This window comes from Rhineura floridana, chromosome 4 (genome assembly GCF_030035675.1).
Source record: "Rhineura floridana isolate rRhiFlo1 chromosome 4, rRhiFlo1.hap2, whole genome shotgun sequence".
In the NCBI taxonomy this organism is placed as follows: domain Eukaryota; kingdom Metazoa; phylum Chordata; class Lepidosauria; order Squamata; family Rhineuridae; genus Rhineura; species Rhineura floridana.
In genome coordinates, this window is record NC_084483.1 from 44,383,702 (window position 1) to 44,410,705 (window position 27,004).

Below are 27,004 nucleotides of genomic sequence, written 5' to 3' on the forward strand. Positions count from 1 at the left end.
GGGTTCGAATCCCCACACAGCCATGAAGCTCACTGGGTGACCTTGGGCCAGTCACTGCCTCTCGGCCTCAGAGGAAGGCAATGGTAAACCACCTCTGAATATCACTTACCATGAAAACCCTATTTGTAGGGTCGCCATTAGTCAGGATTGACTTGAAGGCAGTCCATTTCCATTTTCAGGTAGCTCCACCTAGCGGTTGAAGGCAGAAGAGCACTGTTGATTTTTGCAGGAACTTCCTGTCCAGAGTAGCTCCCAGCTCAGTTCTCTTCTGCCTTCACACACAACGGTTGATCGCTCTCTCTGCTCTGTATTCAGGCCTGTATATTTGTCTCGTGTATTTGTATTATACCTTTTTGAGTTTTCCTCCTTCCCATCTTACTTTTCTCATTCCTGTTTAAAAAAAAAAGATTTTTGCCTTCCTCCCCTCCTCCCCCGGAGCCCTTCCGCGGTGCAAGGCAAGCCAGCAGGGGATTCCCCTCCTTTTCTCCATCAGAACCGCGCAGGGATGGGAAGTTTGTAAGGGACGTCCTATGGAGGACTTAACACCCCCTCCCTTCCACCCAGACCGGTTTGCTACTGCCGCTCTTAGCCGTACACCCCCCCCGTGGAACTCACTACCCGCTGAGATGGGAATTTACCGGCAGCGTTTTTAAAACATCAACACTCCCTCCCCGCCTCGCAGCAGCAGCTCTCATTGCTCAAGCCTTAGGAGGAGTCCTTCTCCATCCTCCTAAACCAGCAGCACGGCCTTGCTCTTAGGGGCTGCAACAAGGTGTGCCAACCCCCACTGCCACCAAAGCATCACCGGGAACATAGGTGCTTCATGCCTTCCAGCCCCTGTAAGACCCACTGTATGGTTGCTCCACGGGGAAAGCAACCCACAAATCGGAAAGGCCAAAGAAGAGGCCCAAGCTGCTCCCTCCCAAACAAGGAGCAGCGCCACCACTGTTACCCAGACAGGCCTTAGGGCCTTCATTCGGGCCGAATGTCCAGATGGAGACAGCCATGTTCCGCCCCTCTTCTGGCAGGCTGGAGGTGGCTGAGGCAATAAATGTAGTGGGCAGGGTGGCTTCAGATGACGTGGCGCCCATGGCTTGCAGGCAGACCGGGCAGAGTTCTGGTGATCATAATGCAGATGAGGGGAGGGACTCACACAGCACTGCCTTCAGGACTCAGAGACCAAGAGTCACTGTCTAAGGAAGAAGGCATACAAGCCCATTCTGGCTTGGAATTGGGTTTTTTACCAGATCCTCACCTGAGGATTTCATGGATTTTACAGACACATCTACCTCTTACCAAACCATCCATGTTACAGAAGGGGAAGGATCCCAGCCCCCTCCCTCCTCCCCCTACGCTCCAATTGCAAGGAGGGGCATATCATCCCTCTTGTGCACAAACCCAGCCTCTTCAACTACATTTATCGGCTCATATGCTTCAAAAGTTGAAGGATCAACTCAGGACTTCCCTCTTAGTGGATTTGGCCAGACATCTCTCGGGCACAACATCCTCTATACAGCACCCGCCTAGGGACACATCAGGGACACAGGGAGTGCAGGGGCCTTCCTCAGCCATCCCATCATCATACCTGCGACCTACTACATCTCACAATTCACCTGATGCTTACGCTGCCACTCAAGGTAGACATGTTCAACCTACAGAGGAGACACCTGTCGACTCAAGACAATGAACTGAATGTCTTAGACGAAGAGGACTGGAGTGGGGAGTCAGAATCGGAAGAGATTTCAACCAACAGAATCTTCCAGGAGTCCCATTTCCTCCCCCTCTTGTGCAAGGCAATGGAGGCCCTCAGCTTACACTCCCCTGAAGACCCGCCAGTTCTGACAACGTCTAGGATCTCGACAGTGTGTCCAGACCCAAAACCTAAATCCAGGGTGCTCAAACTCAAGACAAAAGAACAAGAACCCTCCAAGTGATTTCCCATCTGCTCCGAATATCAGCAATAGAACCTGTCCTGATAGGGAAGAGACTTTTGGGAAATTATTCAATTTTCTTTACAGTGCCGAGGAAAGATGGGTTGTTCAAGGCAGTACTTGATCTCAATAACCTGAATGAATACATACAATACTGCAAGTTCCTCATGAACACTTTGCTCTCAATCAAGGAGACACTGAGAAAAAGGGACTTCCTCTCCTCAATCGACTTGAAGGAGGCCTACCTCCATGACCCCATCTCCCCCCCCCACAGATGCTACCTTCAGTTTGCAGTGGGGAATGATCATTTTCAATACAGGGCCATGTCCTTCGGCTTGTTGTCTGCCCCCAGGGTATTCACAAAGATCGTGGTTGCCCTGGTGACCCACCAGGATGCAGGGAGTCCACATATTTCCTTACCTAGATGACTTCCTCATTCCGTCCACATTGCTAAGCAAGGCCTGGGAAGATCTACACATCACTTTAGCCTGCTTGAGGGATCACGGCTTCCTAATCAACCAAACCAAGAGCCACTTAGTTCCATCCCATCACATTGTACATCTGGGGGCCACTATAGACTCACAACGGGACAATCTGGCTGGCACAAGACAGAATCAACAAGATACGCGCTGCATTATCACATTTTATGACTTCCACATCAGCCGACCTGATGCAGCTGGTCTCAGTGCTGGGGTTGATGGTAGCAGCTTTCCAAACAACTCCTTGGGCACTCATCACTCTTGCCCACTGCAGTGGGCGTTATTCCCTTTTCTGAGCGAGATAGCAGCCAGGCAGCAACGGAAAGTGTTCTGTTACCTGCGGTTTGTCAGTCCTTGATGTGGTGGGCACATGAACCCAAACTACTCAAGGGAGTACTATTCCAGGACCCCCCACCTATAGTGATCACATTGGATGCCAGCCTATGAGGCTGGGGGGCATTTGCAATGGTCAGATGGTGCAAGGAACATGCTCACCGGAGGAATCCAGGCTTCCAATCAATTTACTGGAACTCCGGGCAATCCATCTGGCACTGACACACTTCGCATGTGCCAGATGTTTGGGGGTGGTACTCATCAGGACAGACAACGTGTCTGCCAAATCACATTTGAACCATCGGGGGGGCTTGCTCTACCCTTCTCCAGAGAGAAGCTTCCCTCATCTTCCAGTGGGGAGAAGAACATCTAGAGTCACTCATGGTGGAATACCTCAGAGGGGAGGACAACAGTCAAGCAGACTGGTTGAGTTGGGAGAAAATACATCAGGGGGAATGGAAGCTACATCTGGCCTTTCAGGCGATACTGGCACGCTTCTGCAGGGTCAAAGTGGACCTTTTCGCCACCACTCTCAACCGTCAAATAAAGAGGTTATTCGCCAGGTACAAGACGCCAGAGGCAGAGGGAATAGATGCTGTCAAGGCCCAATGGCCTCCAGTTCAGTTATATGCCTTTCCGCCTCTTCCAATCCTCCCCAAAGTGATCCAGAAAATCCAAGCCGAACGAGCAACGGTCCTGCTGGTAGCTGCTTGGTCACCAAGGAGATCTTGGTTTCCAGAACTCATCGGGCTATTGGTCGATCCCCCGTGGTGAATTCCTCTCAGGGACGATCTGTTGTCGCAGGGCCGATTTCTCCATCCTGATCCTGGCTGGCTGGCTGTTCATGTATGGAAATTGAACAGCAACTTCTCTTGAAGGAAAGGCATTCTGATGCAAGTTGTGGAGACAATAACGGCCTCCAGATGCCCTTCTACCATTTAAATATATGAGGCCACATGGAAAGCCTTCTTGTCTTGGACACAGAAACAAGGCATAAATCCAAGTAAAGCAGGTATTAAGAGATCCTCTCATTCCTGCAGCAGGGCTGAACAGTGGGACTCAGACCAAACACGTTGAGACGTCAGGCTTTGACTTTGTCGTCAATCCTATCTAAGCTCCCCGAAAAACCATTGGGTTCTCACCCGTTCCTGAAGTGTTTCCTTCGGGGGGCAACAATATCGGCTCAGCCACTGTCCATCGGTTTCCAACTTGGGACCTGCACAAAGTCTTCATGGCCCTGCAGAAACCTCCTTTTGAGCCCTTAAGCCAAGTACCTCTCCGTTTACTATCCTTTAAAGTCCTGTTCCTTGTGGCCATTACTTCGGCCCGTCGTGTCTCTGAGTTGAATGCCCTCTCTGTAGATAAGAATGTCTGTGTTTTTCATAAGGATAGGGTAGTACTTTGCACTGTCCCTTCATTTCGTCCTAAGGTTCTATCTACCTTTCACTGTCAACAACAGTTAGTACTTCCTTCCTCCTGCCCTAAGTGTGTCCACCCCACGGGACGTGAGAAGAGCCTTAAAAGTATATTTCTCCAAAACTAAGCCTTTTCATAAGACAGATAGTTTATTTGTTTTGTTTCATCCAGCTTCACTGGGTAACAAGGTTTCAACCTCCACCCAGCTAGGTGGATCAAAGCATGTGTTACCTTGGCATACACTTCACTGCGACTTGCGCAGCCAGCCAGGATTGTGGCTCATTCCACTAGGGCAGCAGCCACAATGGCAGCATTCTCAAGAAATGCTTCACTAACGGAGATTAGCCACATGGGCCACTCCCAATACATTTATCAGACATTACAAGTTTAGCACATATGCATCCACAGAAGCAGCCTTTGGGAGGAGAGTGCTACAGCATATCCTCTCCCACTGTCAATGAGTTCAGCCCAGTAATATTCCCACCCTACATGGGTCAGCTTTGGTATGTCCCACCTGATATCATCTTTCCATGCACAGGAGAAGAGACTTCTGGTCTTACCATGAAAACAGTCTTCTCTGTGCATGTCAAAGATGATATCAGGGCCACTCCCTAGGGGGGCTGGGCTGCAACCAAGGGTACCTTGTAGGCCTCTAGCAGAGAGTGTATGAGTGCTGTTGCTTTACATTATATGTCGTGTTTCCTGTCACTGCTGTCAATATTAGTTAGCTTGTCATCAAGAACTGAGCTGGGAGCTACTCAGGACAGGAAGTTCCTGCAAAAATCAACAGTGCTCTTCTGCCTTCAACTGCTAGATGGAGTTACCTACCCCACCTTATATCATCTTTGACATGCACAGAGAAGACTGTTTTCACGGTAAGACCAAACGTCTCCTTTCAAGCCTCATCTGGCGTTGGAACTTGGAGAGAGGATTGCATGATGGTGTAGGTGGCACATATTTGCAAATGTAGGCTGGGTTGATCTCTCATCACAGAGAAGCTGTGGTGTCATTCCTATGGCAGCTGTAATGTGTGCTCTAGATTTGACACACTAACGTGAACAGGCCCACCCTGATTCTGAGTACCAATTTAAAAATGCTAAAAGAAGAAGAAAAGGAACCATCTTAACTTAAGCAAGCAAGGATGATTAAAGATTTCACTAAAAATAGTCATATGTGATACGGGGAACTTTTAAATTTAGTGGGTTGGATCCAGATTTTCCCATAGCAAATGAAAGCACTATTTCCCTTTGCGAAAGGAACTGAGATTCAGCAAAACCTCGTGCTGGAGGAGGTGGTGGTGATGGTGGTGGGTACAGGAATAGATTATTGCCCATCCTGGCTGCACTCCATCACCACCTCGTATGCTGTTCGTGTGTGTGTCCCAACCATTTAGTGTAGTTTTCCAGAGGCACAGGAGGCTGCAGAGAGACGGGGAATCAGCAAAAATGGCCTCCTCCCACAGAGCATCCCATGGACAAAATTCTGCTCACAGGTCATCTGGACCCCACCTTAGTATCATTAACCAGGTTTTGACTTCTTCAATCTTTTCCTCCAACTGAAAATTAAGTGTGTTATCTGTTTATAATTAAAAATGAGTAGATGTTGTGACTATTCTCTTTTTGTTCCTCTTCTGGTGCTTGTCATTCCTTTCTCTTGTAAGATTTTCTTACCTTTCAGCCTTCACTCATATGCTTTATCCTTCCTAATTGACACTTTTTCATGTTTTATATGATTTGGGAATATTTTATGTGCATATTATCAGGGCCAGCCATATTAGGTAGAGTGAAGGTTGCTGCCTCACCCAACTGATTTTGGGAGTGATTACAGGGTAGCAAATAGTTAAGTAAGGGAGGGAGAGAGTCACCTGTGGTATTTGCAGCCTCAGGTGTCATAAAAATAACTTGACTGGCTGTGGGTATTACGAACTTTGACTTGGGGGTGGGACGCCATTTGCTGGTCCTCCTCATGCAGCAAATTGTCTTGGGTGAGCCCTGTGCATTCTAATGTAAATATCTCTGCAAAGCTTAAAAGCAATCTTGTGCCCAAGGTCTCAGAATAGTTATACAAGGTGTCTCCTCAAAACACAGTGTTCTGTGGGGCAGAAGGGAAGCCAGCAAAACTGCTTCTTCCTTTTGGATGATAGCATTTTATTATTTAATTAGAAAAATAATTTTTTCTTTGGAAAGTTTTTTTTTTGCAGAAGTAGCATAAAAATATTGGAAATGTTTTTTTAAAAGATATCAAAACATCTTCATGAGATTTTCAGTTCAAGCAAGAATCAAAAATTGAAACCAACTCTGAACATAAAATAAGACATTAAGAGAAATATGTTCAATGTGCAATCTATGCAATTGAAAGTGTTTGCCTGCATTTAAATGACAGATAAAATCATTCTACTGTAAAGTTTCTCTTGTGACCTTTCCCCCCTCAGTTCTTCCCATGAAAGCAGTGGTATTGTGACTGGTGAAAGGTACTTACTAAAATGGAGTGTGCCTCTTGGGCATGTAGATGTTATAGAGTATGGGAGCAGTGATGGTCAAGGCGAGAACTGCAGATTCCCTCCACAGCATTCATCTGAGAATATTGCTCTGAATGCCAAGCCAAGTAAGTACTGGGTAGTAATTCGTTGCAGCTACTACTTCCTCAGTGTAAAAATGAGCTTGTATGCTTTCCTTTGTGGTGTTATGCAGTCTTACTATGATAAAGGTTATGCTTTTATGTTAATGTTCAGAAAGCACAATTCCCCAGTTCTGCTGTTTAGGAAGTGTGATCTTCTTGGCCTAATCTAAATACCACACTACTAGTGTCAAAACTACAAATACTGTTACCACCAGAGTGGGACTGGCAGCCATAGTGAAAAGCAAGTCTCCAGTGACATACTGTGAACCGTGTGTTCCATTATCTATGGAATAAATACCATTTTTAAACAATGGAAATGAGTGTTTGAACTCTGTTTTGGTCACATCTGAGAATAGATGGCTAGAAGTTAGACAGAGGATATACATTATATATATAAAAAATCCATGAGCTCAAAAAGGGGAGATGTTCATGCAGAACAGAGCTAGGGATGGTATTGATATTGATTTTTCACTTTATTGTTTTCATAAATGGGGAGGTAGGGGTGTGTAGAAAATATGAACAATTCGTTATCACAAGGCACCCAATGCTTTCTGGATTCACAGCCTTCTGTGTCTAGAAGTGATATGTAATCCAAAATATGGCCATAAGCACTTCACATCTGCCAAAGCAAACATGATTTTTTTTTTAATGTACCAGACATCTTGTAAAAAGTAGTGGTTTTCCTGGTGTAGTTGAAAGTGGTATGTGCCAGCCTTCTCCAACCTTTGGATCTCCAGCTATTGCTAGACTACAGTTCCCATCATTCCTGACCATTGGCCATGCTGGCTGGGGCTGATGGGAGTTGTAGTCCAGCATCTGGGGACCCAAAGGTTGGGAAAGGATGGTCTATGCTGTGTGTGTGCTGCTTCATAGAAGCAGTTAACAGTACTGAGTGGGCCCCGTGTGCTTTGACTTCTCAATAATATGGAACTTGCAGAGTTTATGAAGCTGGTCTGCATGTTGTCTTTGTAAGTCTCAGGTTGGAATACTTTCACCTAATATGAAGACTTGTATTGTCTAACATGTCTTGCCCTGCTTTCTTACTCACCCATTTGTTGGAATAGCCCTTTGGGACCTTCTCATTTTAGACGTAAAACCTACAGAGCTGACATTCTTCTCTTAAAAACCAAAATATTATTTCTGTTCATTCTGAATAAAAAAAAAGAGCAAGTATTTATTTCCAATCTCATTTATTTCTTTATTTCTACCACACCTTTCCTCCAAGGAGCTCAAATTGGCATATATAGTTCTTCTCCCTCTTGTGAGGTAAGTTAGATTGAGAGACTGCGATAGGCCAAAGGCCACTCAGCAAGCTTCATGGCTGAGTGGGGATTTGATCCCTGGTCTCCCAGGTCCTAATCCAACACTCTAACCACTACACCACCCTGGCTTCCGACCTATCCTGTACAACAGTTCTTAAAATCTAACCAAGTTGATTGACAAATGAATACTAGCTACTCTGGACAGCTCCTGATTTTCATAGAAACACTAAGGGCCAAACAAGATATCCCTTTGGTTTTTAGCACACCTCATGTGTTGCTTGCATAAAGGTGCAGACTGTGTAGAAAAGGGCTATAGATCTGGGCCTCTGGCCATGCCCCAATGTCTCAAGGCTCTTCCAACCCTACCAACAATGCAACAGTGCAAGTGACTGAGATGAGGTAACCTTCCACTGCTGGGACATTTTGTATTCACATGTGGGCAACCTGACACCTGAGGGAAGCCAAGAAGCAGTTATTAAGGAGATGGAAAGGTATTCTTAGGAATATAAATGGCTGCTGGTCTGCATGAATTTGTCTAATCATTTTTTAAAAAAATTATTTGAAGTTTTGGTGATGGTATTCCATCTAATGGTACTGAGTTCCTGAAGTTAATTATACATTGTGTGAAGAATTACTTTATATTATCAAGCCTGAACCTACTGCTAATCAGCTCCTTTGGGTGACCCTAAGGAGCTGCTGTTTTGAAAGATAAAATTTCTTCCCCTTTTGCAACCTTGCTAGGCCTTATTTGTAAGTAAGTAAATAACTTCACCAGTTATTTGTCCTTTATTGTACCATCTCCAGCTTGAATTGAGAAAGGGAGAATGAAAATGGTTCCAATTACATTTAAGAGTATTAAATTCTTAAGGATTAATTTGTCTAGGACAGCGTGGGAAAATGTTTATACTTTTTATAAAAGTGACCTTAATATGTAACTTTAATATTTGACTAACAATTTTGTGCAGAATTGTTTGTTGATTATGATTTGTATCCTTAGCTTGAATTGTCCATATTTATATATTTTTGTCTCCAGTAATCTTACCCCTACAAAAATCCTTTGTGTATGGAGAGTAGCTGTTGTAATTTAGTCATTGTAATTTACTGACTGACTTCTACAACTTTGTTTTGTTTTGTTTTAAGTTAGTTCTATCAAATGCTACAGTAAGACAATAAATTTTAGTTTTTAAAAACCTTTTCAAGGATTTTGGATAACTATGGCTTAGAATTTTAAATTTTGTCAGTTCTCAGTGTTTGCTTTTGAAAGGTGAGAAGGAATAATGCTTTGTGAATATTACTTTTTCTTTTGCTTGTACCAAAAATTGCAAGTGTAGTGCTTTATAATAAGTAGCAGACCATATTTTTTGCTATTGCCTAAGCCATGCTCTCTGATACGACATTTTGAAGATTTCACTAGCTGCTTTGCAATGGCTTTTGGGTAGGTATCCTTCCGATCCCTGGAAACATAGGGAGAGCCTGACTGGATGGATACCAGCGAGATGAGGCTGATCTGAAAGTTGCTTCCCTGTTCTTGTTTCAAACGTGTCTGCTCCTCTCCAGGGTCATGTTTTTGGTGGAAACAATTCCATAGGTTTGTAGCAGAAGTAACAGGTGGTTGACTGCTCTCATGACGATATCAAGAACTTCTCCTCCCCAAAAGCCTAGTGCAGTTTCTCTCTTCTTTTTCTTCTGATCCTTTTAAAAAATAACAAATGGATAAATGTGTGAATGGTCATGCACCACTTAAACAAAAATAGGCAATGTGAATCATGGGGGAGGGGCAAAAATTACAGCTGAGCGAGCATTTGATCTGCTGGGATGCACATCTGCTATTTAAATAGTAAAAATAAAAAAATATAAAAACATGATTGCTAAGATGGTTTCACTCTGTGAGTGAGGAATGATGCGCTGTGATTTTTATGTCTGTTGTTCACCCTGACTTAACCCTAGAGACTTGCCAAAATTAAGAATGTACTTTGCAAGCTTTTTTTTTAAAGGGAAGGGTTTTGGTAGTGTTCCCCCCCAAAATTAAAGTTTTATATATAAAGAATTCATTTATAACTACTATTATTAACTCATTATCACATAGATTAAATATTCCAAGGGTTATGTCCTGAGTCTTTTGCCTCGTCTGCCATCTTCTATGCCTCATCTCTTATTCTGGCATTTCTTCCCGTTCTCACTGGCAATACCTGTAATCCTGTTGTTGTTGTTGTTATGTGCCTTTAAGTCGATTACAACTTATGACAACCCTATGAATCAGTGACCTCCAAGAGCATCTGTCATGAACCACTCTGTTCAGATCTTGTAAGTTCAAGTCTGTGGCTTCCTTTATGGAATCAATCCATCTCTTTTTCTACTCCCTTCTGTTATGGTGGTAGGGAAATATTTACAACCCTGCTCTTCTTTTCCAGTGCGGTTTGCTGTATTGAGGAAGAACTTTGAGAAGTGCTGCACTCTAATCCTGCAACATACAGTATGCTTATTAAGGACCACTAGTGCTGTTGGTACTACAAGATTTAAAGCTCTTTAGGAACTGCAGCAGGCAACTTTTAGATTTAATTAAGAACCTTTTACAACCCTCTTTTAGGTACAAAACTCCAAGGCAGATTTTAAATTATATGGCAGTCAAAATCCTAAACAATCTTTGGAAAAGTGGCCATCCTTAGAGAGGAAATTTCTTAGTTACAGTCTCACCATGTTGGCATCACTACCCATCATACTTTAGGGTAGGGTTTTCATATAAGGTCTTAGCATGAGGGTTAGGGATGGGAGAGAATATGCGCTAAATCAGACTTAGTACCAGATTCTGACTGAATTTGACAGTCTGCTACCTTTTCGGACCTGCACTGATTTCTTGTTGTGGGCTGCAGCTGTAATCGGCACAGATTTTCTGCAGTGGGCCATGGCAGTAATAGGCATGTTTTTTTTCTGGATTTTTTTTCTGGATTTTACATAATTATCTTTGTAATTTCATCTAAGTTGATGCATTTGTAAAAGTGTGTAGGTGTGATAAATAGGAAAAAATAAACCTTGTGTACCACCATGATCATTTACATAGGCTTTTACGTTAAAAATTACGCAATTATTTTTGCAACAAAAACAACAGCAGCAGATTGAATCAGCAAGCCTCAAAGCAAGCAGAAACAAAAAAAGTGGATTGGGATGGAATGATGGACTATCAGAATACAAGTGGATCAGAACTAGGCAGCAAACTCCATCCCTAATGAGGGTAGACTCATGTGGGATCAGGTGATCCTATATTATATATATATATGTGTGTGTTGACGAATGTAGGCTGAGCAGTTGATGTGCATAATGACCAATCATTGTGCACATTCCCCAGGCCTCATGGAGAATTGCACATAATCCATCCATGAAGAGGGAAGTGTGCACATTTCCCGGTCAATGTACACAATCCCCAACAGGCCTTGGGGAATGTGCTTATGAAAATGGAAATGGACTGCCTTCAAGTCGATTTCGACTTATGTCAACCCTGTGAATAGGGTTTTCATGGTAAGCAGTGTTCAGAGGGGTTTACCATTGCCTTATATTGACTGAATTTTGCACATTCTCCGGTCATTACCCACAATCCCCAACAGGCCTTCGGAATGTGCATATATTGACTGAGATGAAATAAATGTTTATTGCTCAGAGCCATAGGCTACCACAATTGAACATACGTAAGAGGAAAATACAAAATATATATTAAAATACAAGTCGTATTTCAACAAAACACAGTTCAGCAACATACAGTAGAGGAACAACAGCAATACATTTCAAATAAAATTTCCTCTCCTGAGCGAAAGGTACCCTGACCCACCCCATGACTTAGTGTATAAATACTACAGTCATAATAGTGCTGAGGCACATCCCACTCACCCCACAAGGTGTTTTTGATATCTAACTCTCACTTTTCCTACAGCTAGAGCAAATTTGCTACCTGAGTAGTTATAAATATATCATTGCCTGCTAGCAGAATGCATAACTGCTGCAGGGAAGGTCTATTTGACAAGGAGCGAAAGATGTAGGAAAGAAATTTTAGCCTTGGGGACTAATATAGGGGGCAGCTTAGTAAATAATGTACCATATCCTCAACTTCACCAGATTCACGGATACAAACTCTTTGTTGCGTTGGAATGTTGAAAACCTCCCATCCAGAAAAGCAGAGGGCATAGTCTGAAGTCACAAAGCTGTGAATGATTTTCTCAGGGGTGCCACTGAAAAAATGCATTGCTCCATGCTAAATGTTGTTTTATATAGTGGGTACCAAATAAAATATGACATTTGGGTAACTGAATAGAGGTCCCACCATTTAGAATAAAGTTGGATTCTTTCTTTGAACAGCTATTTAACTCTAGCAGAAGAGAAGGTAGGTAAAACTTCCGTGTTGATCCCATAAGCAGACAGAGTAGATTTAACAGAATTTATCCAGCAGCTTTGGACAGAATTTGCAGTTGTTCTAGAAAGCATTTATTTGGCAGGCCAAATCATTCATACAAGCCAACTTAAGCCAATACAAGGCAAATGAAGCATGATGACAGGATTCTATAGAATATAGTCCTGTTTCTGCCCTCAAAAGAAATGCAGGTGTACTTTGAGGGACAGCTAACAGGGATCTCATAAAGGAATTCTGCACAACCTCAAGAGCAGAGATATTTGTATACCCCCAAAGCTCTGTGCCATACAGCAGTTGAGAGGCTATCTTCTTCTATGAAAACACCTCAATTGCAGGTGCAGTTAAGCTCCCCCCTTGGAACTTAGAGAAAAGCATCAATGATTGTATGGAATGGGAGGATTTCAACTGAACTGTATCCAGATGTGACTTCCATGAACGTTGGGCATTAAACCCAAGTATCTGAAATTATATTGTTGTTCAATGGGTTTATCATCCAACTTTGTACATTCTCCAGTCATTATGTATAATCTCCAAGAGGGTTTGGGGAATGTGCACGACTGTATAGGTCAAAACCAGCACTTTGAATTGAGCCTGGAAGTGACTAGATATTTAGTTACATATTATAAGGATTATAAATCACATGTAAATGCCTTTGAATCAGGTATGTGGTAGAAAGCTACTACCTAGTTTCTGTAAATGTCTATCTAGCAGACCTTCATTGCTTCATCTTGGATCATCCCTATGGTTGGGATGGTTTAGTATCTTTTTGTGAAATTCACACGAGTTCTGTAGAAGCTGGCTTTGTTTCTACTGAAAGTGAGTACAACTTAAAGTTGTCCTGTTCAGCTAGTACATAAGAGCCTGATGCCAGTCTTCATTCAAGTGATGAACAAGAATAGTTATTGTGGTGATACTGGCTTGGCTTGATTTTTAAAATACAATCTGTATGAAACATTAATACTGTTGTAACTAGCTGTGAACAGGATTTAATCTCTTGAATCCTCTTATCCTTAAAGGGGCATCAAGTGAAAATAAGTTAACTTAAAAGTCTTTCCTTTTTAATTTAAATAGGTTCTTCTCTCTCTCTGTCTCTGAAAATACAACAATATATTACTCTTATCTGGGTTGCTTTTCAGGAATAATATATGCACATGAAGATGTATCAAACATAACAAGTTTATTGCTCTGCATTATTTCAGCTAGGGGTTTCCAAGGTGATTTGTGGCATTGATGCAGATGTTGTGATGGAGACTTAATTTTTGGTTCAGTTTTCCACTGTGTATTTGGGTTCCTTCATACTACAGAGAAGGCAGGCAATTATCAAACATTTAAGGCATGTATAAAATGACATCTTTTTAAAGGGAGGTTCTCTACTATAGTCCTATAATAAGGGCTATAGTGGCTTAGTTTCACTTTGCTTCTTAATACAACCCAGCTGTCCTTAAAGTACCAAAGGATTTTACTGCCCGACATATGACTGCTTCTTTCCTAACTTTGGAACAGTGTGGTATTTTTGTTCTATCAGATAACCCAACACTAATATTTAAGTTTTAAAATCATCATCTGGGTGCATGTGTAAAAATTCAAGATGTTTCTTCGGTGTAATTTTCAGGGCACATGGTGCTTTGCAGCACAATAATATATTATTATATTGGGCAATACCTCCCTCCCGATAGCCTTTTGGCTAGTTTAGATAGACATTAATGTCTTTACTCTTACCATTCACCACGAGTGCTGAAGAAAAGATCTTACTGTACAGGATGTTCATGCATGACAGCTATGCATCCGTGCATATCCCTGATAGGAGCAATTTTCATGCGATAGAATCCATTTGATGATGTGTGAAGAGCAAGAAAATCTGCTTTAGCTTGTTATATTTTTATTTATTATTTATTTATTAAATTTATATCCCACACTTTCTCCCAGAAGGAGCCCAGGGCAGCAAACAAAACACTAAAAACACTCTAAAACATCTTAAAAGCAGACTTTAAAATATATTAAAACAAAATATATTTCAAAACATAGTAAATCAAAACATCTTTTTTGAAAAAGCTTTAAAAACATATTTAAAAGCAATTCCAACACAGATTGGGATAAGGCCTTTACTTAAAAGGCTTGTTGAAAGAAAAAGGTCTTATTTAAGAGGAGGGAAATCCAAAGGGTAGGTGCTACTACACTAAAGGTCCGCTTCCTATGTTGTGCAAAATGGACTTCCTGATAAGATGGTATCTGCAAGAGTCCCTCACCTGCAGAGTGCAATGACCGAGGACTGGTTATGTAAGGGGTAAGATGGTCCTTGCCACATTGTGAATTCCAAGAGTTTTTGAATAATATGTTGATTGGTGTGATCAGATTAGAGCAGTGTTTCTTAAATGGTGGCCAAGGACTGTTAGTGGGTCCTTTGCCACAACCTGATGAGCCCCCTGGCTATGCTGGAGATTTTTGGATGGACCAGTGTCAGCACCAGCAACTCCCTGCATGGTGAGTAAAGGTGGCTGGGAGTCAGATAAGTTTTTTGTGGGGGGGAGAGAGGGGGAAAAGAGAGTCTCTCCCCTGTGAAGGAAAGGTCAGAGAAGGTGCTGAAGGAAATTAAGAAGATAAATAAATCGTTAATATTTTTAAAGAAAAAAACTGAGACTAGAGTGGGACAGGATAAGACAGGGAAGCTGTTAATGGGATGAAAGAATTCTTTTTATGAATATCTTCTCATAAAATACCTTAAATCGATTTCACAGTAAAAACATGAATAAAAACAATTATATAAATAAAAAGGATTACAACTCCATATTATTATTATTCAATTAAATGCTGCTTACTTTCCAAACTGGCTTCTTTATATTTACAAATATAAAGCCAGCTATCAAAATATGGCCACACATAATAAAAATATGTAATAAAATAATTTCATCAAAACATTAAAAAATTCATAATTAAAATGTACAATAAATAAGGTCATTATAAGAGCATAACAATTAACACAGCACTTAAAACAATTAAAACTGGAGGTTCAGTCAGGAAATCGGGAATGCTTGTCTAACAAGATGCGTCTTCAGTAGCTGGTGGTATGGGGTCTCTTGTATTTCAGCATGTAAAAGCAATTAAAAACAATTCCAAATGGGGAAAAAAACAATTTCAAATCCAGTTAATGTTACAATTGCAAGTACAGATTGCCATAAAGATCTGGATTTAAAAGACTTTGTTGAAAAAGGAAGGTCTTCCATAGGTGCTGGAAAGCAATAGAGATTATGCCTGTCCATTGTGAAACGGGAGGGAGTTTGAAAGGGTAGGTGCCACCACATTAAAGGCCCAATTCCTATATTGTCTCAAGCAGACCTCCTGATAAGATGGTATCTGCAGGATTCCCTCTCCTGATGAGCTGTGATAAAATCTGCATATGAGTGGTGAGGCAATCTTTTGAGTATCTTGGTCCCAAGCTGTATTGAGGTTTGTACGCCAGAACCAGCGCCCTGAACTTGGCTCTCAGTAGCTAATTAGCAGCCAGTGCAATTCTTTCAGTAGCAGCATAACATGGTGGTGAGAGTCAGCCCCAGTGAGCAGTTATACAGCACCCTTTGCGCTGGGTGCAGCTTCTGGCCAACTTCAAGGGCAGCCCCACATAGGGCACAGTTGGGGGGGAATAGGATAGCAGTGAAAAAAGGGGAGAAGACATTACAAAAGGTAAGCAAAAACAGTTTGAGAGGTAGTGGGGGGTGGGGAATATATAGACTTAAAATTCCTCTTTACTTGGAGCCTCTGTGTCAACAAATTCTTCCTAAAATGGGGAACTGAGTCACAATACTTCCAAAACTAATGTCTGTCTAATGAGAGGAAAGCTGAACTATGAAAGCTGTAAATTAATAAGGCCCCATTCTCTGATTCCAAAGCTTGTTTTAATAGGCATCCCTTGTTCTTTCCAAATTGGAATCCAGATGTTTTGTGAAATGTGTCTTATAGGTTTACTTGGCATTGCCATGCTAAGCAAACTCCAGAACTTTCATTTTGTTGTTGCCTCCTCCTCCTGCACCCAGTTTGTTTGTTCGTGCAACTGTTGTCTTGGGGGTGGGGAAGCTTTCAGAGGTAGTCATGGAAACGGCGACAGTGCTAGTTCTAACTGAACTAAAAGACAAGTGAAATGACTATTGTTGGGGGTGGTACATACGTAAAGAGCTTCACTTACATAAAAAATGTGCAAGAAGTTTGTAGAGCAGCAGGGGCTAAAAATAAACCTTGTTTGCTTTATCACTGGCTTTGACATTAATAATGGATCTTTAGAGCCAGGAGTTGGGAGATCGGCATCTAAATCACTTCTGAAGCTTTTCTTTCTCTTTAGCTAAGCCTCTGGAGGATTTTTGGTTTGCTTTTCCACAAACTACTAGAGCATCTGGCTTTGTAACAAAACAGTGTATCTGAGGATGGTGGATAAGGTGAAAAGCTGGCACGCTCCTCCTGTATTTGTTTATTTATCATTACATTGATATCCCACATTTCCACCAAGGAGTTCAAGGTAGAGTACAAACATGGTTCTCCCTCCTCCTAATTTTATTCTCACAACAGCACTGTGAGGTAGGTTAGGCTGAGAGAGCGTGTCTGGCCCAAGGTCACCCAGAGATCCTCATGGCGGAGCAGAGATTTGAACTCAGGTCCCAGTCCAACACTAACCACTAAGCCACATAACTGACTTGTGGCATCCCAAAGTATAACCCTTGATGGGCTGGCACAGGAATTGGAAAATCAGTATATGAATTAGTAATAATGGTAGTAGAAACGTTTCTTTAAAATCCAAGAAAAGCAACTTTTGGCCCATTACTCCCACTGCTTAACAGCCCATCTAACAGTCTGATATTATGTTTTTGTAGTGCCCCTTAATTCAAGATCAGGGCATTTTGCATGGACTTCCACTCCCATGTGGCTGAAGTGAACTATCCTGCCTGGATATTCTTCTTGTTCTTTGGATATGTGCATACTTGCCTATACTGTATAGTTCTAAAAAGTGAACCGACTGTGCTAAAGCATAGTGGAAATCCACATCTCAGAGTAGATCCCAGCCTGCCTTATATAAACTGTTTTAATTGACACAGATAACATCTAGACCATTTAAAAGTCACACTCCTCTAGAATGGAATGCAGTGAAATTATGACTTTCACTAAGGGGCAGAGCCCCCTTGCTCACTGCACTCATCAACCCCCCACCCCCAAACACTCACAGAAAGACTCTCTCTCTCACACACAAACACAGCAACTCTCGTGCGTGCAAACACACACACGCAGCACCCAGGCACCTCCAAACACACACACACATGTACACACAGAGGCGTTCACAAACCATTCCCCTCCCCCAGCACTCACAAATCTTACAGCCTCCCACCTGCCCAGGCCACCGCCCCCACTACTGCTGCCCTGCCTTGGCCACTTAGATATACCAGACGTTTACAAAACAGTGGGTTAAAAAAAAAGAGTAGGTGTTGCACACAGCCGCGCCAGTAGCCCACTAGTAAAGCAGAAGCTGATGTGGAGGTAAGTGATGGTCCCAAGAGGCAGAAAGAAAAGCGAGTGCTCCACTGTAGTATACACCCACTGTGACATCACCATGGTGGGGAACCACTCCGGTAAGAAAAGTACTGTTCACATGCACTTTCATTTGTACATATGTGGGCTTTAGGGCAGATTTATTCAGTTTTATACTCTCTTTTGCATCAAAACTGGTTTGTGGAAAAAATGCATTAACTCATTGAAAGAAATGGGATTTGTCTGGATTGGGGTTGATATTGTGTAACACTTTTAAAAAGGCACACAGAGTGCACTGAATGCACATTAAACTATAGCACATACAGTCTTAATCAAAATCTCAAAGAAACACTTCTTCCTTCAACTATTCACCGAAATGCCCTTCTAATGGGGTCTGCAGGACTCCACCTGCCCCTAGTTCCCCTATTGCAACCTTGCAGAGGGTATCTCTGATCGCCCGGCACAAGAGGATAAACTCCTGATCTGCAGTATGGCTCTGGAGAACAGACTCTGGAGAGTTCTTCCTCTCTCTCTCCTGCCCACCCCCCCTTGGGATAATATCTGTATGGTTTCTTTCCTGCTCCAATTTTTCCTTCTTTCTCCTCTTTAGAAAGTCTTAGGCAAGTTACCTGTGCTGTCAGACAGTGAAGTATCACTAGATACTAGATACTAGATACTATGAAAATAATAATGGGGATGAGGATCCAGTGCTGCCTTTAGGAGCTGCTGCATATATTAAGCCTCTCTTTTGGCCATCTCATAATTATTGGGCTGCTAACTCTCTTGTTTGGACAAAATCAAGCTAAATGCAAATCTATATTTGAACTTCAGTTGGTTAATTTTTGTTCTTTTTCTGTTGTACAGCTTTAGAACAGTTGTATCATTTCCCCTCACCCCTCACAGGCAGTAATACAATATTATACCAAAAGAAAGACGTTAGCTATAGGCCTAAGATGGGTTTTCAGGTTCCCATATCTTTTGGTTTCTTTCCCCTTGCAGACCTAGCATGTTTCATTGCTTTGCTTGATTACAAGCAGATGGCTCAGTAGGCAGAATCAAAACGTGCATACTTGCCCTTGCAAGAACCGTAGTTGCCTTGTCGCATCTTGCTCTACCATCCTTCACAGTATTATTCACAATTGACATCACGTTCAAGCATACAATTGACTTTGTGTTTCATCTCAATAATACTGCATATTGTCAGGAAACTCTTCTTTTCCTATTCTGTCTAATTGTATTTGGCACATGAGTATTGAATGCCCAGACTGATTCACAGGAAAGTTGTGGTCATGTCCGTATAACAGGTCAAATTCTATCTACTTTACTTAGATCAGATGTTCCTTGGTCCTCAAGCATTGTTATTTCTTTTGGGGTTTCAAGTGTTTTGCTTTCCAAGTTGCTGATATAAAGGCTGTGTGGCTATGTGATGATTGTATGTAGGTACAGGTGTTAAAAATAGTATGTGCCCTCCTTGAATACAAAGCAGGTGTTTTCAAAACAGACACGAGTTTTTGTAACTTGAGTTTACTTCATCATACGATTCTCCATGGGGAAGAGCAGAAGGAACACAGAAGTGCCATCTCCTGCTCACTGGAAACCTATGACAATCTTTTTCTGACAATTTTATCATTTTGGAAATAGAATTCTCTTCTCCCAATGTTCAAAGATAAGGCCTTTTTATTAGATAGAACAGGAACAGACCAAATGAAAACTGACAAATCACCAGGTTTGGATGGCATTTACCCGAGAGTTCTCAAAGAACTCAAATGTGAAATTGCTGATCTAACAAAATATATAATTTGTCCCTCAGATCTGCCTCCATACCTGAGGACTGGAAAGTGGCCAATGTAATGTCAATCTTTAAAAAGGGATGCAGGGGGGATCCTGGAAATTACAGACCAATTAGCTTAACATCTCTCCTGGGAAAACTGGTAGAAAATATTATTAAAGATAAATTAACCAAGCATATAGAAGAACAAGGCTTATTGAAGAAGAGCCAGCATTGCTTCTGCAAGGGAAAGTCCTGTTTCACAACCTATTAGAATTATTTGAGAGTGTCAACAAGCATATAGATAGAGGCAATCCGGTGGACAAAGGGTACTTAGACTTTCAAAAAACTTTCAACAAGGTACCTTGCCAAAGGCTACTGAGTAAGCTTAGCAGTCATGGAATAAAAGGAGCGGTCTTCATGTGGATCCGGAATTGGTTAAGTAGCAGAAACCAGAGAGTAGGAGTAAATGGACAGTCCTCCCAATGGAGAGCTGTAGAAAGTGGAGTTCCCAAGGATCGGTATTAGGAGCTGTGCTTTTTAACTTGTTCATAAACTACCTAGTGTTAGGATTGAGCAGTGAGGTAGCCAAGTTTGCTGATGATATTAAATTGGTCAGGGTTGTTAAAACAGAAAGGGATTGCAAAGAGCTCCAAAAGGACCTATTCAAACTGAATGAATGGACGTTAAATGGCAAATGCAGTTCAAAGTAAACAAGTGTAAAGTTATACATAGTGGAGCCAAAACTCTTAATTTCACATATACGCTCATGGGGCCTTAACTGATAGTGACAGACCAGGAATGAGACCTTGGGGTCATAGTGGATAGCTTGATGAAAATGTTGACCCAGAGTGCAGCAGCTGTGAAAAAGGCAAATTCCATGCAAGGGATCATTAGGAAAGGTATTGAAAATAAAACTGTCAACATCATAATGCTGTTGTATAAATCTATGGTGTGGCCGCATTTGGAGTACTGTGTATAGTTCTGGTCACCTCACCTCAAAGAGGATATTGTAGAGTTGGAAAAGGTTCAGAAAAAGGCAACCAGAATGATGGGGGGATGGAGCGACTCCCCTATGAGGAAAGGTTGCAACATGTGGGGCTTTTTAGTTTAGAGAAAAGGCAAGTGAGAGGTGGCATGATAGAAGTGTATAAAATTATGTATGGCATGGAGAAATGGATAGAGAAAAGGTTTTCTCCCTGTCTCATAACACTAGAACTTGTGGACGTTCAACAAAGGTGAATGGTGGAAGATTCAGGACAGAGAAGAGAAAGTACTTCTTCACACAGCGCACAGTTAAACCATGACATTTGCTCTCATAAGAGGCAGTGATGGCCACCAACATGGATGGCTTCAAAAGAGGATTAGACAAATTCATGGAGGATAAGGACAAATTCATGGGCTCCTACTGGGAGGAAGGGCAGGATATAAATCGAATAATAAATAAATAAATAAATAAATAGATAAGGCTATCAATGGCTACTAGCCATGAAGGCTGTGCTCTGCCTCCATAGTCAGAGGCAATATGCCTGTGAAAACCAGTTGCTGGAAGCCACAGGAGGGGAGAGTGCTCTTGTACTCAGGTCCTGCTTGTGGGATTCCCTTGGGCATTTGGCCACTGTGAGAACAGAGTGCTGCACTAGATGGGCCACTGGCCTGATCTAGCAGGCTCTTCTTATATTCTTAACACTGGATAGGAAGATAATTGCACTTTCCTTTGTGCTTTATTGCTATGCAGTTGATTGATCATTTATATTAACAAAATCATGCTATCCCCCACCCCCAAATCTGTCTTTTGTTTGGAGAGAAACCAAGCACAGGTCTGGTTCAAACATCAGAACAAACCAGACTCTGGCTTGTTGCCTGATAGCAGAGCAGGGAAAGAATGGAGCAATAACTTTTCAGCAATGTGAACAAGCACCTGCATGTTCACATTAAACCAGTGGTTCCTGAATTTTCCCCCTCATGGATCATTTGAAAAATCGCTAAGAGTCTTGGCAGACCACTTAATGATTTTTCTGCCTGTTGTAGCAATTGTAATGTGCTGTGTTAGATGCTGCATCATTTTTAATTGTATTTTCATTGCTTCTTTTCTTTCCTATATTGTATTTTATTGTATTACAGTTTGCATTCCATTTGATTTACGGATGGTTTCAACTCGATTGACTGCTGCTACATTCTGTATTGCTCAACTGTGGCAAAGTAAAAGCAGTCCAGCTTTGATCAATTGGTGAAGAAAAATATGGGAAGTGGCCCTGGTGATTAAACTAATTTATCAGAAAAGAGAATTAAAATACCAACAAAACAATCATTTTACTGAAAACTGGGCTTTATTCATTAATTTCTGGAATGAGAGAGTAAGAGACAGCAATTATCCATATAATTTATTTAGCCATTTAAATAATTGTATTTTGATGAATTGTATTTTGACAAAAATTTGTCAACAAATATGGAAAACTAAACAATGGCCCACAGACTGGAAGAGTTCAATATACATCCCAATTCCAAAGAAAGGGGATCCCAGGGAATGCAGTAATTATCGAACAATTGCCTTAATATTCCATGCAAGTAAAGTAATGCTCAAGATTCTACAACAAAGGCTCTTACCATATATGGAGTGAGAAATGCCAGATGTCCAAGCTGGATTTAGAAAGGAAAGAGAGATCATATTGCAAACATACATTGGATAATGGAACGGACCAAGGAATTTTAGAAGAAAATCACCCTGTGCTTTATAGATTACAGCAAAGCCTTTGACTGTGTAGATCACAAAAATCTATGGAATGCTTTAAAAGAAATGGGGGTGCCACAGCATCTGATTGTCCTGATGCACAACTTATACTCTGGACAAGAGGCTACTGTAAGGATAGAATATGGAGAAACTGATTGGCTCCTCATTGGAAAGGGTGTGAGACAGGAGTGTATTTTATCACCCTATTTATTTAATCTATATACAGAACATATCATACAGAAAGCAGGATTGAACCAAGATGAAGGAGGTGTGAAAACTGGAGGGGGAAATATCAATAATTTAAGATATGCAGACGATACCATACTAGTAACAGAAACCAGTAATGATTTGAAGCGAATGTTGTTGAAAGTTAAAGAGGAAAGCAGAAAAGCAGGACTACAGCTGAACGTCAAGAAGACTAAAGTAATGACAACAGAGGATTTATATAACTTTAAAGTTGACAAGGAGGAACTTGAACTTGTCAAGGTTAATACCTTGGCACAGTCCTTAACTAAAATGGAGAAAACAATCAAGAAATTAGAAGAAGGCTAGGAGTGGGGAGGTCAGCTATGAGAGAACTAGAAAAGGTCCTCAAATGCAAAAATGTATCACTGAACACTAAAGTCAGGATCATTCAGACCATGGTATTCCCAATCTCTATGTATGAATGTGAAAGTTGGACAGTGAAAAAAGTGGATAAGAGAAAAATCAACTCGTTTGAAATGTGGTGTTGGAGGAGAGCTTTGCAGATATCATGGACTGCGAAAAAGACAATTAGTTGGGTGTTAGAACAAATTAAACCAGAACTATCACTAGAAGCCAAAATGATGAAACTGAGATGATCATACTGTGGACACATAATGAGAAGACATGATTCACTAGAAAAAACATTAGTGCTGGGGAAAACAGAAGGGAATAGAAAAAGAGGAAGGCCAAACAAGAGCTGGATTGATTCCATAAAGGAAGCCACAGATCTGAACAGGATGGTTCACGACAGATGCTCTTGGAGGTCGCTGATTCATAGGGTCACCATAAGTCATAATCGACTTGAAGGCACATAACAACAAATTTAAATAATTGTAGTTTGATGAATAATTTAAATTAGAACAACATATTTAACATTATAGTTTAAAATATTTTTTGTCTCCCTTTATACAGCTAGAGATTTTGTAAAATGAAGGGGTTATTTGAATATGAGTACTCTGGTCCTGTTTTTGCCTTGTCTTTGACGTTGATTTTTTCTTTTTCTTTCGTCCACTTTTATATTCTGTTTACTATTTTTTTCTATCTCTTTGTTCTTCTCTTTTCTCTTTCCCTCTTTTTGAGCATGAATGGAATAACTGACATTTAGGAATAAGCAGTGATAAAAATTTGGCCAACATATTCTGTGGGAGACAGAAAAACAGTAGCCAATTTCTGAACTTTTTTAAAAATAAAAGAAATAAAAGAAGCAACAAAAATGCAATGAAAAATCAATATATTTTATGCAGACATGCCATGGACTATCTGAATGAAGCTCATGGTCCAAGGGTGGTCCACAGACCACAGTTTGGGAAGCCCTGATTTAAACTATGTTTTTTAGTTATCATTTAATATGACGTGAACTGGGCCAATGTCTTCCCTGGAGAAAGGCTGCTTCCAGTTTCCATGTCCCACTCTTCTGCTGCAGGAGTTTCCACAAGGAAGAAGCTGCGAGAAGAACTGTGAGGATTTTTCTGGCCTTTGGAGTCTAGGGCCCCCTCAAACCTGGTGTTCGCCTGTGCCTGTATTCTGCAACATGTCTTTAACACAATAATAGTGCATTAGTGGTTGATTTATGCAGGACTGTCCACACATCATTCTGCTTTATTATTTGTTCTACAATGCTAACCTAATGTTGCATTATGCCATTTGGAGGGGCACTCTTACATGGGAAAAAAAAGTGTGGGATGCAACCACCACCCAGAACATTTGATGTAAACAAAGTTTTCAGCAGGAAATTACAGGACATGACTTACTAGAAACAAAGTAGTAGGTCTGCCCTGAAACATTTTCAGACAAGAACAGGATTTAAAGCAGGATTGCATTTAACTGCCTCAACACCATCATGAGCACAAATCATCATGAATGCAGAAGAAGTCTGGAAGGGCCCCAGATATAAAAGTTGGGGACGGGTGGGGGTTGCTAGGCACTAATGCCGCTACTCTGGGATACTGTTAATTGATGTATTGGTAAGCTCTATGCTTCATTTTCATTTAACATATTTAAATGAGTTGATAATTATTGAATTTACAGTGTTCTATGTTTTAGTGATTTTATTAGGGACTCTGTCCCTCTCACGTTGCTTGTCAATCCTGCCTACAGCCTCTCACCAATTCCTGTACCCTTAGACCTTGCCAACCCCCTCCCCCTGGAAGAACTCATTAAATCACCCTGTGGGCAACCTTGCAGGGCAACCCCAATGTCACATGATTGACACCTGTTGGTGCAAAAGGTGGGAGCAAAAAAGCTCTAGTGAGTTAGCGGGGGGGTTAGACCTGGCTGCACATGCTTCCACTTCCCCTTTAGAGGTGGCTGATGGCCCCCTTCTGCTTTCTCCTCTCCTTTTTAGAGCTGGCTAAGCCCCCCCTGCATTCCCCTTACCTTTTTAGACCAGCCTGTCAGGAATGATCCTCCACAGCTTGCCTGAGCTACTCCCAGCTGCCTCCTCTCTCGTCTAGTGCTGCGATATAGTGCACTGTGCCACCTGTCTGTTGGGCTGTGAACTGCGGCATGACAGATTTAGGGCTTACATTTTTATTTATTTATTTATTTATATTATTGAATTTAGATTACAACTTCATTTGGGCTCAAATTGGTTTACAGAAAATAAACACTTTGAACCCAAATGTACTTGTGGAAAATGGAGTATATAAATAAACTGTCTATGGGTGTATCCAGATGGAGACTTAATATTTTAAATGTAAATGGATTGCTGAGATTTTGCAAGTGGGTTGTTGGCAAATGATTGGATTTCCCCTGGAAAGGGTAAATCCTGATTAAATGGAGGGAAAGCCCAGGCTGACATTTTGATGCCAATAGTATTGTGCGGATCCTGGAAAAAACATGCATGCATAAGAAGCACAACTCCTACGATAAACACCTGTCTGGAAGCACCCCAACACTATGGCATTTGAGGGAATAATGCCTGCATAAATAATTTAAAAATCAAGTGTACATTTTGCTTCAGAAATTCTGTTGACAATGTTAACTGATGCAAGACTATTAATTGATTAAAACTCATATGAACCAATTAAGATTTCTTTTAATTGGGTGACAGCCCTAGTAATTATTTCTTGATGTGCTCAAATAATTTAACCTGAATATACAGAGTTTCCTCTAATCACTTGCTGTTTGGATTCTGAAACAAAAAGCTTTAGCTAGTGTTTACTAATTCTGATTTATTTTTGATTTAGTACCATTTGTCAGCAGGCTGAATATGCCCCCTCATTGTGTGGGGTTTCCTGGGGGGGGGTATAGGAAAAAAAGAAGTATGTGTGTAGGAAAACAGAAATGCTTGTGTATAATTTATCTAAAATACTGTGCTAGATCAGATCAGAGCAGTTTTTCTCTGAAAAATGTGTTGTGATATTCAGTCCCAAAATATGGAGGGGGAAAATCACATTTTTAGCTTGGAACTGTAAGATAATAGTAATGAAAACATAAAGCTTGTTTTCTGATCAGCTGTAGTATCCATCACTACACCCCAGCATTAATCATTGTAACTTGAGGCCAAAGTAGACACAACACCTTTCATGCAATTAGCAATTTTTCTTTAGAAGAGTGGATAGTAGGTGCAGGGGCCCCCAAATTGCTTTGAGACCCTAGTGCGGGGGCTTTAACCCTTTGCCCCCAACTGTGGTTCCAGCCAGGGTTGGGAGACTCACCCGGTATTTGCAGCAGGAACAAAGCTTGTACTGCCAGTGGGAGCTTTTGTCCTGATTCAAACAATGGGGAGCATCCAAATGAGAACCACAATACAGGCAATGGATTAAACCCCAAGTCCTCCATCAGGGTCTGGATTGGAGCTTCCACACTTCCTATTTCTATTTTTTTCAACACACACACACACACAACAAACTGGCAATTGCAAGAATGGTGGCCATTAGCTATTTTGGCCATTAGTGTATTCTGCAATCCACAATTCTGAACAGGTAAGTATGTGTGTACCCAGAGCTTTGCTTACTATTTCTGCTACAGGCAGATGCCAAAGAACAAGTCACTGTTCAGTTTAAAAAGCAGCTCAAGCTTCTGCAAGTCCTGTAACAAGCAGTTTCTCATCACATTTTAATTCTGATAGTACTCAAAAGTACTTCGGCTTGGTTGTAGTCTGTAAGCATCCACCTTGTCTGATTTTTCCACTAACTGATTTTTCCCATTTATTTCAAATGCAATTTAATCAATACATTGATTTTCAGTGGAGAAGAGCACAAAAAGGTATTCAATTTAAATAGTCTTTTTCAGTGCAATGTCAACCTGAAAAAGGAAACTCTGTGTTCACCTGAATGAGCAAAAGTATTATTTTTGTTGTTGAAAATACAGGAAA

General features: G+C 41.3%; 1 protein-coding gene across 6 annotated transcripts in view; it reads left to right on the forward strand.

Moving 5' to 3' along the window:
- ARHGEF10 (Rho guanine nucleotide exchange factor 10) overlaps positions 1 to 27,004 on the forward strand; it is a 164,303-nt gene that overhangs the window by 84,120 nt on the left and 53,179 nt on the right. For all 6 annotated transcript variants that reach the window (XR_009762151.1, XM_061622894.1, XM_061622897.1 and 3 more), the window contains one exon: positions 6,591 to 6,763. Coding sequence is in view for 5 of the 6 variants with exons in the window: in XM_061622894.1 (XP_061478878.1) it covers positions 6,591 to 6,763 (173 nt within the window). In the remaining variant the exon portion in view is untranslated. The remainder of the gene's footprint in view (positions 1 to 6,590; positions 6,764 to 27,004) is intronic.